At 38.5% G+C, this 14,896-nt stretch overlaps 1 protein-coding gene across 1 annotated transcript in view; it reads right to left on the reverse strand.

Annotated features, from left to right (window-relative positions):
- Positions 1 to 1,796: 1,796 nt before the first annotated feature.
- Positions 1,797 to 14,896, reverse strand: part of tmem104 (transmembrane protein 104) — a 72,430-nt gene continuing 59,330 nt past the window's right edge. Inside the window, 2 exon segments of the mRNA XM_043235821.1 lie at positions 1,797 to 2,848; positions 11,857 to 11,950. Of these exon segments, the coding sequence (XP_043091756.1) occupies positions 2,085 to 2,848; positions 11,857 to 11,950 (858 nt within the window). The 3' untranslated portion in view covers positions 1,797 to 2,084.

Consider the following 14,896-nt stretch of genomic DNA (forward strand, 5'->3'; position numbering starts at 1 on the left):
ACATGAGAGTTTGGTAACATAGCATTTCACCCACGTGAAAGACTTGCTTTTGTGCTTTAGAGAGGCATGAATGACTTGTTTGTGGATCAAATCAGAGAAAAGTACTGAACGAGGAGACGTCCATTCTGTCCACAGACACCGTCCCACAAATGTATTTCCCTTTAAATCGACAGCATTTTGAAGTTAAACCTACAGCGGAAACAGAGTAAACTCAGGCGCAGGTTCAGATACGCGCGTCTCTTAGATCAGGAGACGGCGCTCTCACAGAGAGCAGCGATCGGGTTACAGTATCAAACACGGCACGGATCAAACGAATCAACCGCGAGGGGAAGAAAAACAGAAACATGTCAAACTAAGAACTCTGGGACAGACACGAGAGAGCTGGACGGAGCAAAGATACACACAAACAGAAAATCATTAGAGAAACTAAAGGAACAGTTAATTCTGTCATTGCTTACTCACCCGTTAATGCTACTTTGGACCCCGTTGACTTTCCTTTCTCTCTTTTTAGCCATGTGATGAAAGTCAGTGGGCTCCGAAATAACGCAAGACCCCACCGGCTTTCATTACACGGCCAAAAAAGAAAGCAAGTCAAACTGTCTGCAATGACACGACAATGAATGCGTGTAAACTACCTTTAAACGAGCCAATATAAGCAAAAATGTGCAAAACGATAGGCAGGAATCAGCTGCCGTACATTTGGTACGAATTAAAGCCAAACTCGAGACAGCTTCGTCAGAACTGACATTAACATTAATAACTGTGTGAATGTGTTCTCGCAGGCACGATGAGGTGCTCCATATTGATCATGATAAATCTCAGTCTCCGTAGATCACGAGGCAGAGGTGTCCATTTAATATCTGGTTTGTCTTCCCTTTGCTGCCTCCCCAAGGGGCCCGTTTGAGAAGCCGAGAGCTTGGGGTAAGACGTCACTACATGGAGAGCATATGGAAGCCTTCAATGCCTCTATCAATCTGCTGATGAACTGAGATTGAACTTCAGGTCCGGGCACATTATTCAGACAAGCGTTGCGCTGGTGTCACCATCCGTCAGCGCAGGAGACGCAGCGAGGTGCCAGCCGCCGGTTAGGAGCGCCGGAAACACCAGCTGTGAAACGCTAACAATCTTGGAAGACGAAAACAAGGAGCGCTTATCGTCAGTCTGTTTGTTTTTGACTTGATGAATATTAGGAGCATTTTTGGTGGGGGTTGAGTTTTTCGGTTGTTACACACGAAATCAGACGCTGAAACGAAATCCAAGAAAACGTGAAGGCCACATTTCACCCCCCGATATCAAATAAGATTCAAATAAACTAAATTAAGTGTAAACACAAGAGAACCCTTCAATTTAAAAAGACCATTAAATCACACCTTATCATTATTAAAATGCAAAAAAAATATATATATACACTAGTGCTGGGCAATGATTAATCGCATTAAACTAAACTATTCTGGTTTACATAATGTGTGTGTATGGTGTATATTTATTATGTATATATAAATACACACACGCATAATATAAATATACATATATTTATATTCATACAATTTATATATACATTTTTTTTTCTTAAATATATACATGCATGTGTATTTATATGCACGTAGTAAATACACAGTACACACAAAATATGTAAAAAAAAATGTTTTGATGCGATTAATCATTGACAAGAACTAATATATACACAATAATAATGTGATATAATATAATTTTTCACACTATTGCAAAGCATTAATCAGAACAGTAAATATGCTAAACTGTCTTTTAAATAACATCACATATGCAAAGACTTTTTCTTATGCATATGATTTATTATTATTTATTTGTAGCTTTTTTTTGCTTTTGGGGTGGAGAGTGACCCAATCATGTTTTGATGAGAAAGCCCGAAAATAACAAATCAAGTGACGTTTGGAATGAACACATCACATATGGTTTTTAAATAATCCTGAACATCCCCTAAATGTCTTTTGGTCCCTTTTAAACACTGAATTAAACTTCAGCTAATGCCATTCATTTAACATATAACCCTAACAAACAAAAAATTAAAAAACAAAAAACACGGCTCGACAAAACAACTTGTGAGCTCAGTTCTTGGCCTCGGTGAGGACAATATTAGCGGTCACAAACATCAGACAGAACGTTGCCCACAATATCACAAACCAAATCCAGAAGGTATGATGGAAAGGTGACCGGTGCTTATTTACAGCATCCCTTCCCAACACGGGCTCGAGATGACGCCTGCTGAAATACACCAGGAAGGCCGGTATGATGTACTGAATGCCCGTTCCGGCATACGCCCCAGTGATGCCCACAAGCGCCTCTAGATCGTGAGTACAGAAGGCCACGATGATGGGCGGCACTAGAGTAATGAGCGGGAAGACGATGCGGTCCACCACCCAAGGGTACGTGCCGCCGTCCCGATGGAAGAGGGTCTTCCAGTTGTTACGCAGCGTGACGGCTATGATGGGGAAGTTGGTGCTGATGGTGAAGACGGGAAAGAGGCCCAGGAAGTAGCGCAGCACTGGAATGCTCAGGACGTCGCAGTTGTCGGTGAAGTTTAGAGTGTACATGTCCCGCAGCAGAGAGCTGTCGAAGCAGAAGATGGCCGTGAGGGACAGCAGGCTGTAGAAGCACAGGATGAGGACGTAGTCGGCCATGACCAGGGCGCTCATGCGCTGCTTGTTGGAGATGGGCGTCACGAGCGAGGGCAGCGAGTGCTGGCACATGAACGAGTAGACGCAGACCCCGAAGAGGTTGGGCACACCTGAGATCTGAGCCACGGATGGGCGGCCCTCACCGTGGCCCTTGCCGATGCGAATCAAAGCCAGGATGATCATCATGGTGAACGCTGAAAGAGACAGAGAAACTCGTGTACAATTATTATAGAAAATCTAGAGCAAAATATATGTTTTTCATGCGTGTGTTGTGCATATTTATTAAACATACATAAAACACACACATGCATGTATATATATATATATATATATATATATATATATATATATATATCTATGCAAAGACAATACGACTGCTTTTTTATATAATTGTTCATTTTGAGGTTTTTGACTATTTGTTTTCATAATGTTATTTTAGTCTAGTGGAAGAAAACTTTCATCTGTAGATTTCAATGATGAGCCAAAAATCTCCCAAAAACCTGGGAATCACGGTGATATCTATTAGATGAATATTTTACCCTATCCACCTGGGGTTTCCTGCCTTAATACTGTGTATTCAGCTCATACATGAGTTTGCCAAGCCGAGATGATTATTTATTAACACTGTCCGTCTAAAGCCGATTTTAGGCATAACCCCTTTTTTTAGTAGCCCGAACAGCAAAAAAAAATAAAAAGTATGAAATCTGATTTTAACTAAATCAATCCAAGTCTCATGAGGATGTGACTTGAAATCCATTTAAATTGGATTTGAGTAGATCCGTTTCAGCATGAACAGATATCGAGTTTATCTTCCATCATTTGGGACACAACTAGATGTGGGGGAAAAAAACTCAAGATCTCTGATGTGTGTGTTTTTTGCGCTTTACGACGAACTTGAATAGAAGACAAATTCCCAGTTCTGCTCTGTCCGCACAGACAGACCGCTTGCGTGCAGCTTCAATGAGTCCAGTGTTATCAAAGCTGCAAAAAGCCGACTTAACTTACATTTTAGTACTAACTACCTTAAAAACTGTATATGTAAGAAAAACGTTAATAAAAAATGAATTCAACTTTTTCAGTACAAGTTAAAACTAAAGTGGTTGGAATTATTTATTAAATGTTTTTGAAAGAAATTTCTTGAGCTAGCACTGAACTGGTGGACAACGTGTGTTTGGTTTGCACACAGAAATGGCCACGGGGTCAAACTATAATTAAGCCCCCATAATATTAGGTGTCCTAATTCTAACATACTTGCCTTATTTAAGCTTTATATTATTTCTGTAATACTGAATTTATGTGAAAAAAAAAACAAACCCTAAATGCATGACTTTTTGTATTTCTATTCTGATCAATGCTGCAATCAATGCTGAGTAAGATGAGGCTGTTAGGGATCTAACAGCCTGCTGGAAAACGCTGAGCTGGTTAAAAAAGGGACCAATATGTTCCCTGAACAGACAAGGGAGAGGAACACACAAGTGCAATCCCCTCCAAATTGTTCTCTCAAACATCTAGAAGATCTTCGTGAACAGATTTCAGGACAATAAAAACTTTAAATGTAAAACAAAAAAATAAATATTTATATGGTCACACTGGTTAAGTTCTAATAGACAACAAAAAGCTGTTAAACACAGGTTCCTGATAGCTTAGAGGACTGACAGTAATAATCAGTCGTCATCCTCTTTCCTAATGCATCACACAGCCAGGTCGGGGACTACAGGTGTAAATCTGAGATGCCAGCCGTGGGATTTAAAGGGGAAATGGATTGGGTCCGTCCGCACCTCTGAGAGCCCAGCTGACGTCCAATTAATCGAAGGTGCTCCCGACAGCAGTGCTGACCCAAAGGTCTCCATTAGCATTAAAGGTGTCCTCGCACATGCTCAATCAGTGTTTGAAAGAGACGCATTCTTCCAGGCACGAGTAAAACATTCTGGCAGCAAACAAGGGGCAAAGAGCAAGTCACACTAATCTCAGTCTATTAATCAAGGGCAGGTTGCATGTAAGGAGAATAAATAATTCACTAGTTATAAAGAACAAATAACGCTGTTTTGTTGCAGTAAAAGGCTACGGCAGCATGCTGCCAGGAAAAATACAAATTTCCTCATGTCAAGTACACAAATAACCGTTATGAATGGCTTCAAAAAAGTTTTGAAACTCAAAACTCTGGAAGAAGTGGAGAACGAAGAAGAGTGACAAACACTGAATCTATACTGTGACAGAAAGCTATTATTTTACATCAGATCTAGACACCAACAACGAGCATACAATATATATTTTGAAAATATTTACATATCTCTGTATGTCTGTGTGTGTGTGTGTGTGTGTGTGTGTGTGTGTGTGTGTGTGTGTGTGTGTGTGTGTATATATATATATATATATATATATATATATATATATATATATATATATATATATAATATATTATTCTATAATATATATATATATAAAATTTTCTTAAATGTATGCATGTGTGTGTATTTATATATGCATAATAAATATACATAGCACACACACATATATTTAGATTTACATTATGTAAACAAAAAATTATTTTGGATGTGACTGACTAGTTATGATGCATCATCTGTGTGTGTATATGCATGTTTTTCATTAATTTATTTATTTATATATATATATATATATATATATATATATGTGTGTGTGTGTGTGTGTGTGTGTGTGTGTGTGTTTATGTGCATGATATTTATATTTATAATATCTGTCACAATATACAAACAATGTCAACCAAAAAAAGGACAGTAATATACAGAGCACAAAGCCAAAGGCAAACAACTGCATTAACAGGTAACCTTCATTGTGCAATATGCTTAATATAGCAAAACAGATACACAAGAGCTCAACTAGAGGACAAACGCAGACATACACAATGATGGAACTACAAATCACTGGGGCAAACGTCAGAGATAGATAATGTAACTGAAGAGGCCAACCAGGGAGGATACCAGCATGAATGGGACGTAGGCAGATTTAAGATGCATTACTCATTTTCATAACAATAGCAGAGAACAAAAAAGTCGCACCAAAATAATAGGAAGGTAGAGGAGAGGGAAAAAAAGGAAACAAAATCAAGGGCACACTTAATTCAAATACTCCTGACATCTCCTGACACAACTCAAGTCATTGTATAGACGCTTAACCTTCAGCACAGAGGCCTTTTGTTGTTTAGGGATGAGATGTGATTGTATCCTGCCACATACGGCCCAGCGATTCATCACACGCTATAAATTCCCTCAGTGTACATGCTGACGGCCATGGAAAATGCCACCCGTATCTCCGTCTTCGAGTCTTATTCATCATGATATGTTTGTATCTGACACCAAAACCGGCAGAGCCTGGTCAGGAGACACCACATAGGTACACGAGGAGGATACAAAATATATATTGCGCATCAAAGCCAACTTGTCACGGCATCACCATTAAAATGACACTGATTGCTAAAGCTTCCTCAAAGGACTGCTGGGTTTTTGAAGGACACTCTTCATTAACAAAACGCCCGTGAGGCGCCTAGTCACATGACCAACTGTGACCATCAAGTGTGAATGGAGAACGGTGAGTGGAAGACGTCAAAAACACCCCATCTGTGAAAGTTTCATCAATCATTATTCATAAACTTTGTCAAGTAGGACGCATTGGTAGTTTAACAACCTTGCTTGCTTGTCCTGGAACATTCCTATCAAACAACCATGTTTCAGAGAGATATTTATATTAGCTATAAACTAGTGTTCAAACGCTTGGGGTAAGCAAGATTTTAGGGAAGCAAAATATTATCGGACCGATATCGGAATCGGCCGATGATGGCTTTAAATGTAAATATCTGCATCTGCACATAAAGCAATTGATGTCATGAAATAATGGGTATGTTTTCATTTTAAGGTAAGAAGCTATAGCTTTTATGAAAAAACTGTATAAAAAAAACAAAAAAAAACATACTTGTATAGTTATTTTAAAGCTTCAATGTACTGTCAAAAAATCTTGAACTAAATTAGTTTAAAAATATATTCAAATAGAAAAGTGTTACTTTAAATTGAAATATTTTGAAATATTAGTTTTGCTGTATTATTTTAAAACAAATGCATGCAGTCCATGTGAGCACAAGAGACTTTAAAACCTATGCAGCCTCACAGAGCTCTTACTAATAGTATATTATGTTTTTTCAAAAAGTCATTTGGAATGACTGTGAATTGATTTTCGGACTAACTTTGTGATATATGTGTGTTAATTATTGAATGTAAATGCTTATGTGACAGAGGGTGAATATACAGGGTACACACATCTCCCTAATCACCTAAACTTTATTCTGCCCTTAATTGCTCAAGTAATTAAAGTTTTAACAGAAAGCCGTTAAGGAAGCAAACGTGGACATCAATACGTGGCATAGGCTTAGGAGAGTTTAAAATCTATTTTAACACAGTTTACACAAAAACCCCCCAGCAGAAAGCGTACAACACTTTGCCATTTCAGACCATTTGATGATCCTCTGAACTTTTCAAGCAAATGAGCGAGTGGTTTTTATGGTCTGTTAAGGAAAGGAGTATACGGTAGTTTGTAGCTTGTCTATATCGCAGGCCCTTCTAAATGAGAGGCACCAATGCATTTTCCTTGAGAGCAATTTTCAGACTCTATGAACTGAACCATTGCCTGGGGTATTCATTAAGGCACGGCTATATTTCAGAGCACCTTGAGACTACAATGCTGCACAATATCCCACACTGATGCTGTTCCAGATCCAGCACCTTTTACAGTAAATCTGACCTATAAAACCACTATAAAGTCTGATTCTCAATGGACGTCTATTAATGTGGGGAAAACCCTTAACATTTAAATAGCACTGGAGCCAAATCCTTATAGTAAGGCTGCTGTTCAAACCCCAGTATGTTTGAAGTGGGGTAGCTTATTGATAATATTTATTTATAATATAACTGAAACTGTAGTAGCGTCACAGTGTTTTGCAGTAAAAAAAATGACAGAGGGAAAAAAACATTGGAAAAAAATAACGGCAGAGGTTACAGTGAGCTTTTGTGGGAAAAGTGTACAGTTCAAGCTGTCAAAATCAAGACTGAACCTCAACTAAATGCTTTTAAAGTTTTAATAGTTATCTATATGTTCAAAATGCTATAAATTCACACAGCAGTTTCACTGTTGCACTGAGTATAAAATTTTATTTCTTTTAACCTTTGCACATTTTAAAGTTTTAATAGTTATCTATATGTTCATCTGTAAATGCTATAAATTCACACAGCAGTTTCATTGTTGCACTGCTAGCTTAAGAAAAATATAAATGCTAAAATATTTATTTCTTTTAAATTCTTTTGTCAGACAATGTTTTCCCAAGCAATTTACAGTAATGTCTTTTTATATATATATATATATATATTATATTATATATATATATATATATATATATATATATATATATATATATATATACATATACATATATTATATATATATATATATATATATATATATATATATATATATATATATATATATATATATATATATATATATATATATATATATATATATATATATATATATATATATATATATATATATATATATATATATATATATATATATATATATATATATGATTTAATCAACATGCCACTGTCATTGTTTGTATCTCACTGGTACTACGGTGGTGTTCAAATACTCTGACATGGCATGAAGGCACCTACTGCATCTATTGCAAATCACCTTCATACACATTTCCTTATATCCGCATTTGGCAGACGCCCTAATCCAAAGTGACTTAATTTGCATTCAAGCCATATATATTTTTTTCCAGTTCATGCACTGCCTGGAAACTGAACCCCGTTTGAGCAATGACCTTGTTAGCGCTCTGCCATTACATGTATAATGATGCAAATGATGTCTTGAACCTGAACGGCAGATTTTTTGAGTCTTCAGCATGTTGTTCCAGCACCATTAACAGTAATACAGTCTCCGGGGGACCGTTCGGGAGCCCACCACGGCAATGCAAAACGCAGTCGTTAATCTCCAGTGAGTAATCACACGCTCTTTGTCCGTTCCTCAGCATTCACACTAAATATGAATTAAAGCGGCAACCTCACTGACTCATTTCTCTCTCCACGTCAAAAGCTGATAAATGTTCCCTACTTCAGTGCTGAGAGGAGGTGATCCTTCCCATTTAAATTACCCCCGCAATAAAACCGCCTTTAAATAATGCATGCGAAGACGCACAGCTTTGCATACAAGACGCCATATCTGTGATCCCGGTAAACAAGGTGCATAATGAATTTCATACAAGTGGCGAGCAAGAGTCTGTGGCTTCTGAGGCTTTATATCTGAAGTACGAGGCTTCAGTGGTCGTTGAGCTAATAACTGAGCTCTGCTTTCTGATTGAGCAGAAGACTGCGCTTGGTAGTAGATGCTAAAACACGAAGTCGCTCACCTGACGCCAACTAAGCCGAACCCTACTTACCACGTCTCGACTGACACCGGAGCAGGCACGGTCTCTCCTTCGGGGCATTATGGGTGAACGGAGGCACACGAGGGACGTGCCTGCTTGTCCTGCTGTCTGCTGTGAGTAATGACTGAGACCGGAGAGGATCATGGGGAAAAAGCACAATACTGGAAAGAGCCGGACAAAAAGAGGAAAAAGAAACGACAGGCGACCGTTCAACCTGTTGGCATTGAGAGGTTCGTGTCTGGTTCGGGTTCAGATTGAAAAAGTGAGAAGAACGGCTGCGTTAACGTGTTGATATGACACCGTTAATCAATAAGAGGGGGAAAATGTGGAAGAGGGTTGGGTTTTGGTATGAAATAACAGCATGGTTAGCGCATAATGGATGAAAGTTTAATCAGCTGGGCAAAATAAAGCCTAAAAGGATGGCAAGGGTCTTGTATTACTTGGAAGGGGGTTATTTTGGGAAGGCTGCTCGAGTATATTCTCCTTGTTTTTACTAGAACACCTTGCCAAATAAATTAAACGGACATGAAATATTGATTTGAGATCCAGTTATTGTTTTACGCGGGATAAGAAGCAGCCGCGGAGTGATACGGGAGACGTGAAACTAGCATCGATACGTAGGAGATAAGTTGCCTGGGACATCATCATACAGAAAAGGTTTGTCCGCCGAATGCAGTGATTGACCGATCAGAATCAAGTATTCCAGAGAGCGGAGTAATAAATAAACACCGATTTACAAAATAAAGAGGCAATTTATATGCAATGCAAATGTTTGTCATAATAACGTCTCTGCGGGAAAAATGCTACAAACTAATATCATGCTTTATATTAGATTTGGAAATCTGTTTTTCTCCTCAGGGATAAATAAAAAAAAAAGGCCTCAATCTATGGTTAAAATAAGTTCCATCCAAAATTTATATTAATTAGACTGTGTATTAAACGGCCAAGCATTTGTTAATAGTAGATATTCAAAAAGAACTAAAACTATTGCTGGATCACATTAAAAATTCAATCCATTCTAAACCTTAGACAGGATTTTCATTAGATTTATTTTTTGCCTTGTTTGTCTGTTTGTTTAGCCTGTCAATCTATTCCATTAATAAGCACATCTGGAAAACAATCTGTAAAGCAAGTACTACAACAGAATACCTGAATCATTTTTGTAAAAATCAATCGATCATTTAAAAATAAAAAATAAATAAATGAATAGAAACCGCAACTGTTTGACAAATAATTTTGATGACAATTAAAGTTGATTTTAAAGTGAATTTAAAGCATTTTAATACTTTAATAAATCACAGTTCTAGATCTGAACGGCTTGAAATCAAACTATAAGACTAAAAATGAGAAGAATGCATTATCAAATAATTACTTCAGCCCTCTGGGGATTCAGAAAAGAAAAAGGGAAAAACAGCTAGAGAGAAAGGTAAGGGCAGCACACATGCTACAAGATGGCCACTGTGCTGCAAGGCACTGTGATGTAGTAAAAAAAAAAAAAAAAAAAAAAAAGTGCAATACAAAGCAAACAGCGGCCAGCTAGACCAGTGAAGACTTTCACGATCGACTGGAATCATGCATAATACATACATGATGCAAATAAGCCCATATTGATTTGCATGGCTAATAGAGCAAGAATCCATTCTGGATAAACAGTCTTGAGAAATAGCAGCACTGCTGTGAAGTTCATCACCTGCATTCAGCTGTATATGTTGCTGAAGCAAGCAGGATGAGCTACTTCAACCCTCAGGTTATAGTGCCCTTAAATGGGCAGAGCGTTAAAACACAGATGGCAGAAATATGGGTCGCACATGCTAATCAGAACATTTCTATACGCTGTCTATACATTTCTTGATACATAAATTTTGAGTAATTGCTACACAATGCTGCATAGCACCACTATCCACAACTCAGCGTTACTGAAACCCACACAGCTAGAACAACCGCCCCGTGGAGCTTTTAGGAAATGTACCGCACAGCTAATGACACTCATGCACATCTCATTGTGAATCAATGAGACGAAGAGCAGAGAAAGGTGAGCGAAAGGGTATGCTTGTTTCTTTAAAGGTCTACGAGCGTTGTGACTGTGTGCCTTTTTTGTACGTTTTACAGGTTCATTCACCGCTGCGTGCACATGGGAGTAGAAGCCACGATTCAGTGCGGCTATGATTTGAGCGGCGGGTGAGGATGGGCGGTTTTATTTTGGGCCTGTCGTCTGGTAAGTGACTGCCCAATCACGCCTGAGACGGCCTGTCTAGCCTGTCAGGCTGAAGTATGAGGGAGACAGAAGGCGGAGACATGGAGCGGGACGCACTTATGATTGACAGACCCTGGCTACACTGCAGAGGAGGGGGAACAATGTACTAACCACGATGGCGTACCTTTAAAAGGCATTTATTAAGGAAATCAAAAAGGTTAATTGGAAAAAGAACAAAATAAATAACTTAAATGCACTTATTCTGTACAGATAATTTAAGCTTTGAAAAAACAAAAGCACCATCATTTTTCATCCTAAGGTACATCTTGAATATTACAGATTAAGCTTTTGTTTCACGCCATGTTGTGTTGCAAAAAAATTGAAATGAAAAAATAAACATAAAAAATAAACAGACATAAAATAAAATAAATATCACCCATATCAAAATTTAAAACAAAGGCTTAAAAAATGTATACCAAAAAAAAAAAAAACACAAAAGCAAACTAACAAAAACACAATACAAAGTAAAAGCAAAGTAGTAATGGACTTACCAATCCATCTCATTAGAGAGGTGAGGATCTGGAGGTATTTGGTCTTCTGCGCATTGAAAAAGGTGAAGGGCCCCAACATCAGTGTGAAGATTGCCTGAAATGAAGTGAAAACACAGAAAACAAGTCAATGAAAGCAACAAGCAGTTTGAGTAATTGCAGTGTGCCACAAGTAGGAGACCAAGATAGATCTCCGTAAACATTCAGTGGTATTTTGACCTAAATAACTACCAAATTCGGCGCCTATCTCAGCCACAACTGAAGCGTATACATGTAGGACTTTCATGAATGATGGGCGCTCCAGTTCTATGGAAATCTGTGGAGTTTTGAGGATGCGGGCACATAGATTCATGGCTCGCTTTTAATAAACTGCACTGGGTTAAGTGTTGATGCCAGACTCTTTGATATGTATATTAGAAAATTTTGCATCTCCACAGACATCAGCAAGAAGCACTGTACCTCCCCGTCCTGGTGTGCCTGACCGTGCAAGCAAAGCATTTAACTCTGAATCTACTCACTACTAAATCACACCTTTTGTGTTTTTAAAGACTTCCCATCATGTCTGGCATGAAGGAATCTGCCCTAAATACATATAACCGTTCTAACAGGGTCACCTGTGAAAGCCATTTTAGGTCTGATCTTTTCCATTAAAAAAAAAAAAAAAAAAAAAAAAAAACAAAACAAAACACAATCTCTATTAAAAGCAAGAAACTAAAATACATTTTTAACAATCCTGACCTGTTTTCTCGAAAGTAAGCTCTAATCAGATTCAGCTGGCCTCTTCTGGTACATCACAGAAGCTGTGACTTACTATTTTGCATATGATGATTTGATTTTTAGGCCACCGGCATAGAGATATGTTTGCTAATACAGTTGAACAAAAATCGATTTCTTTTCAATTACAACTACAATGTGAATTTAAGTTTACCGTTTTAAATTTTGATGCCCTGTTGAGTAGTCAGATTAATGGCCCAAAACAGAGCTCAACACACGTCGCTAAACTGATGGATGTCTCTCATTAAAGAGTGAACTGTAAATCATCATGACACCATTCATGCTTTATCTTGAAAGGTGAGGAGTGTCTTGGTTTTTCTATAGTCAGATAGGATGAGAGCGAGATCACAGTCCATCATAATGCCTGAATGTCCTGATAAAAGAGCTGACAGAGAGGCTTACAAAAGCTAAAACCCTGTCGAGACAAAAGAGCAGAGGGCTCCAAGTTTGTGTGCGGCTCCTATAAAGCGTTGTTATGAAACAATATGGCAGAAGTTAAAACAGTTACCAGGAAAGGGTTGGGGCTTATATGATAATTGAAGAGATATACTGAAGAGAGGAACAGATAGGCGCTTTTCTCAATTTCAATTCTGCTCTGAAACTAGCAGCACATTGCCTAGATTTATGACTTGAGTTCAAATGGACGTGTTATATGGTATTACAGTTAGTTAATCTAAAACTGTGAATATGTATGACTGTGTGTGGGCAACTATTTCTTTAACAGCCAATGAACAGTTGTTATTAACTTTTGCCAAGTCATTCCTAAAAAGGCACTTCAGAGCAAACAATATGGCAAATAACGAGAAATAAGCATCTCCACCTTGATAAATTCCCATAATGCATTGTTGTCAGCATGAGTTATCTCAAAATTCATGCCTGCATCACTCCCACCATACAAAAATATACAACCAAGCCCCTTGTTTCACGATGGTCGGAAACACCCACGACCCTAACCATTTACTCCCGAGCTGAACTCCTACATCCCAGAACGGCCATAAAATACCAAATGCAATCTCACGTCAACACGAAATGAAACCGAAAACATAAGCCCTGTAAAACAGCTCAGCTTTTTTTTTTTTTTTTTAATAGGAGGCAATGTCTAAGCTAACCAATTTCGCCTCTGATGGCCGGGCCTGCTGTAGCTCCTCATCTGAAACCTGACTTATAACATATGCTGCAGTTTCCGATTTGAAAAAGGACGCTGGCAGAAAGGTTGGAAACTTGACAGGAGCTCGTCCACGCATGCCAGGAGGGCAGAGCGATAGTAACGGATTTCCATTCCCTGTCCCATTCCACGAGTGTTGCTGGTGCTGATAGTGAAAATGGTGCAACATTGGCACGCTGGTGCACAACGTATGCCAGGAAAGGACGACAGGAAGGAAGTTTGGCAATAGATTGGAGTGAGGGGAGAAATGGAGGGACATGGCCAGGCAGAGAGGGCATCAGGGGAGGGAGAAAGAGCGAGAGCCGCGGGGTGCTCAGTGACTCAGACGTGACACAAAGAGAGACAGAGAGGTACTGTGACATACTGTACTTGTTTGTAAAAAACAGAGCTCATTTATTAACATCAATAGTGTAAAACAGCCATACAAGTAATTTAATAATTAAAAACAACTCTTTAGCCTAAAATAAAAGCACATTTTAAATCAATGGCATGATTTAAAATGTGATAAAAAAATCTATAATTAAATAAAATGGCAAAATGACTTAATATAATAATAATAATAATAATAATAATAACTAGAGCACATTTCCTGAAGAAAATGTAAAGCTTATTGCGGGCAAAACTCGCCGGTTGCTAGGGTAAATTGGTTGGTTAAGTTAGGAAGCAGCTTGAAATACAATGATGATACACTTGTCACTAAGTGACGATATAAACCAACCCCCATGTCTCTAAGTGACGCCCGATGAAAGATATGCCCGCTTGAGTCGGGGTTGCTAGGTGTTTGAATGGTTGCTAAGGCATGGATAGAGATGTCTATGATGACTCAGGATTGGCCGTTTGTTGCCCTGGACACCCGCGATCACCCCATGTCTCTGCAGACGCTCTGTTTAAGATATGCAGCCACGGTTGCTAAGGTCATCGATAATGGCTACAAAGTGGCCAAGGAACAGCTGGGGTACTTATGATTACGCTACGCCCGGAAGTCAAAATGACATTTCACCCCATGTCTCTATGACGCTCTGGATCCAAAGATACCAATCGAACAACATAATGGCGCCCTATGGAATCTGTTGCTAGGGCGTCTAAATGGTTGCTAGGTGGCTT

This window comes from Puntigrus tetrazona, chromosome 3 (genome assembly GCF_018831695.1).
Source record: "Puntigrus tetrazona isolate hp1 chromosome 3, ASM1883169v1, whole genome shotgun sequence".
NCBI classification, from domain to species: Eukaryota; Metazoa; Chordata; class Actinopteri; order Cypriniformes; family Cyprinidae; genus Puntigrus; species Puntigrus tetrazona.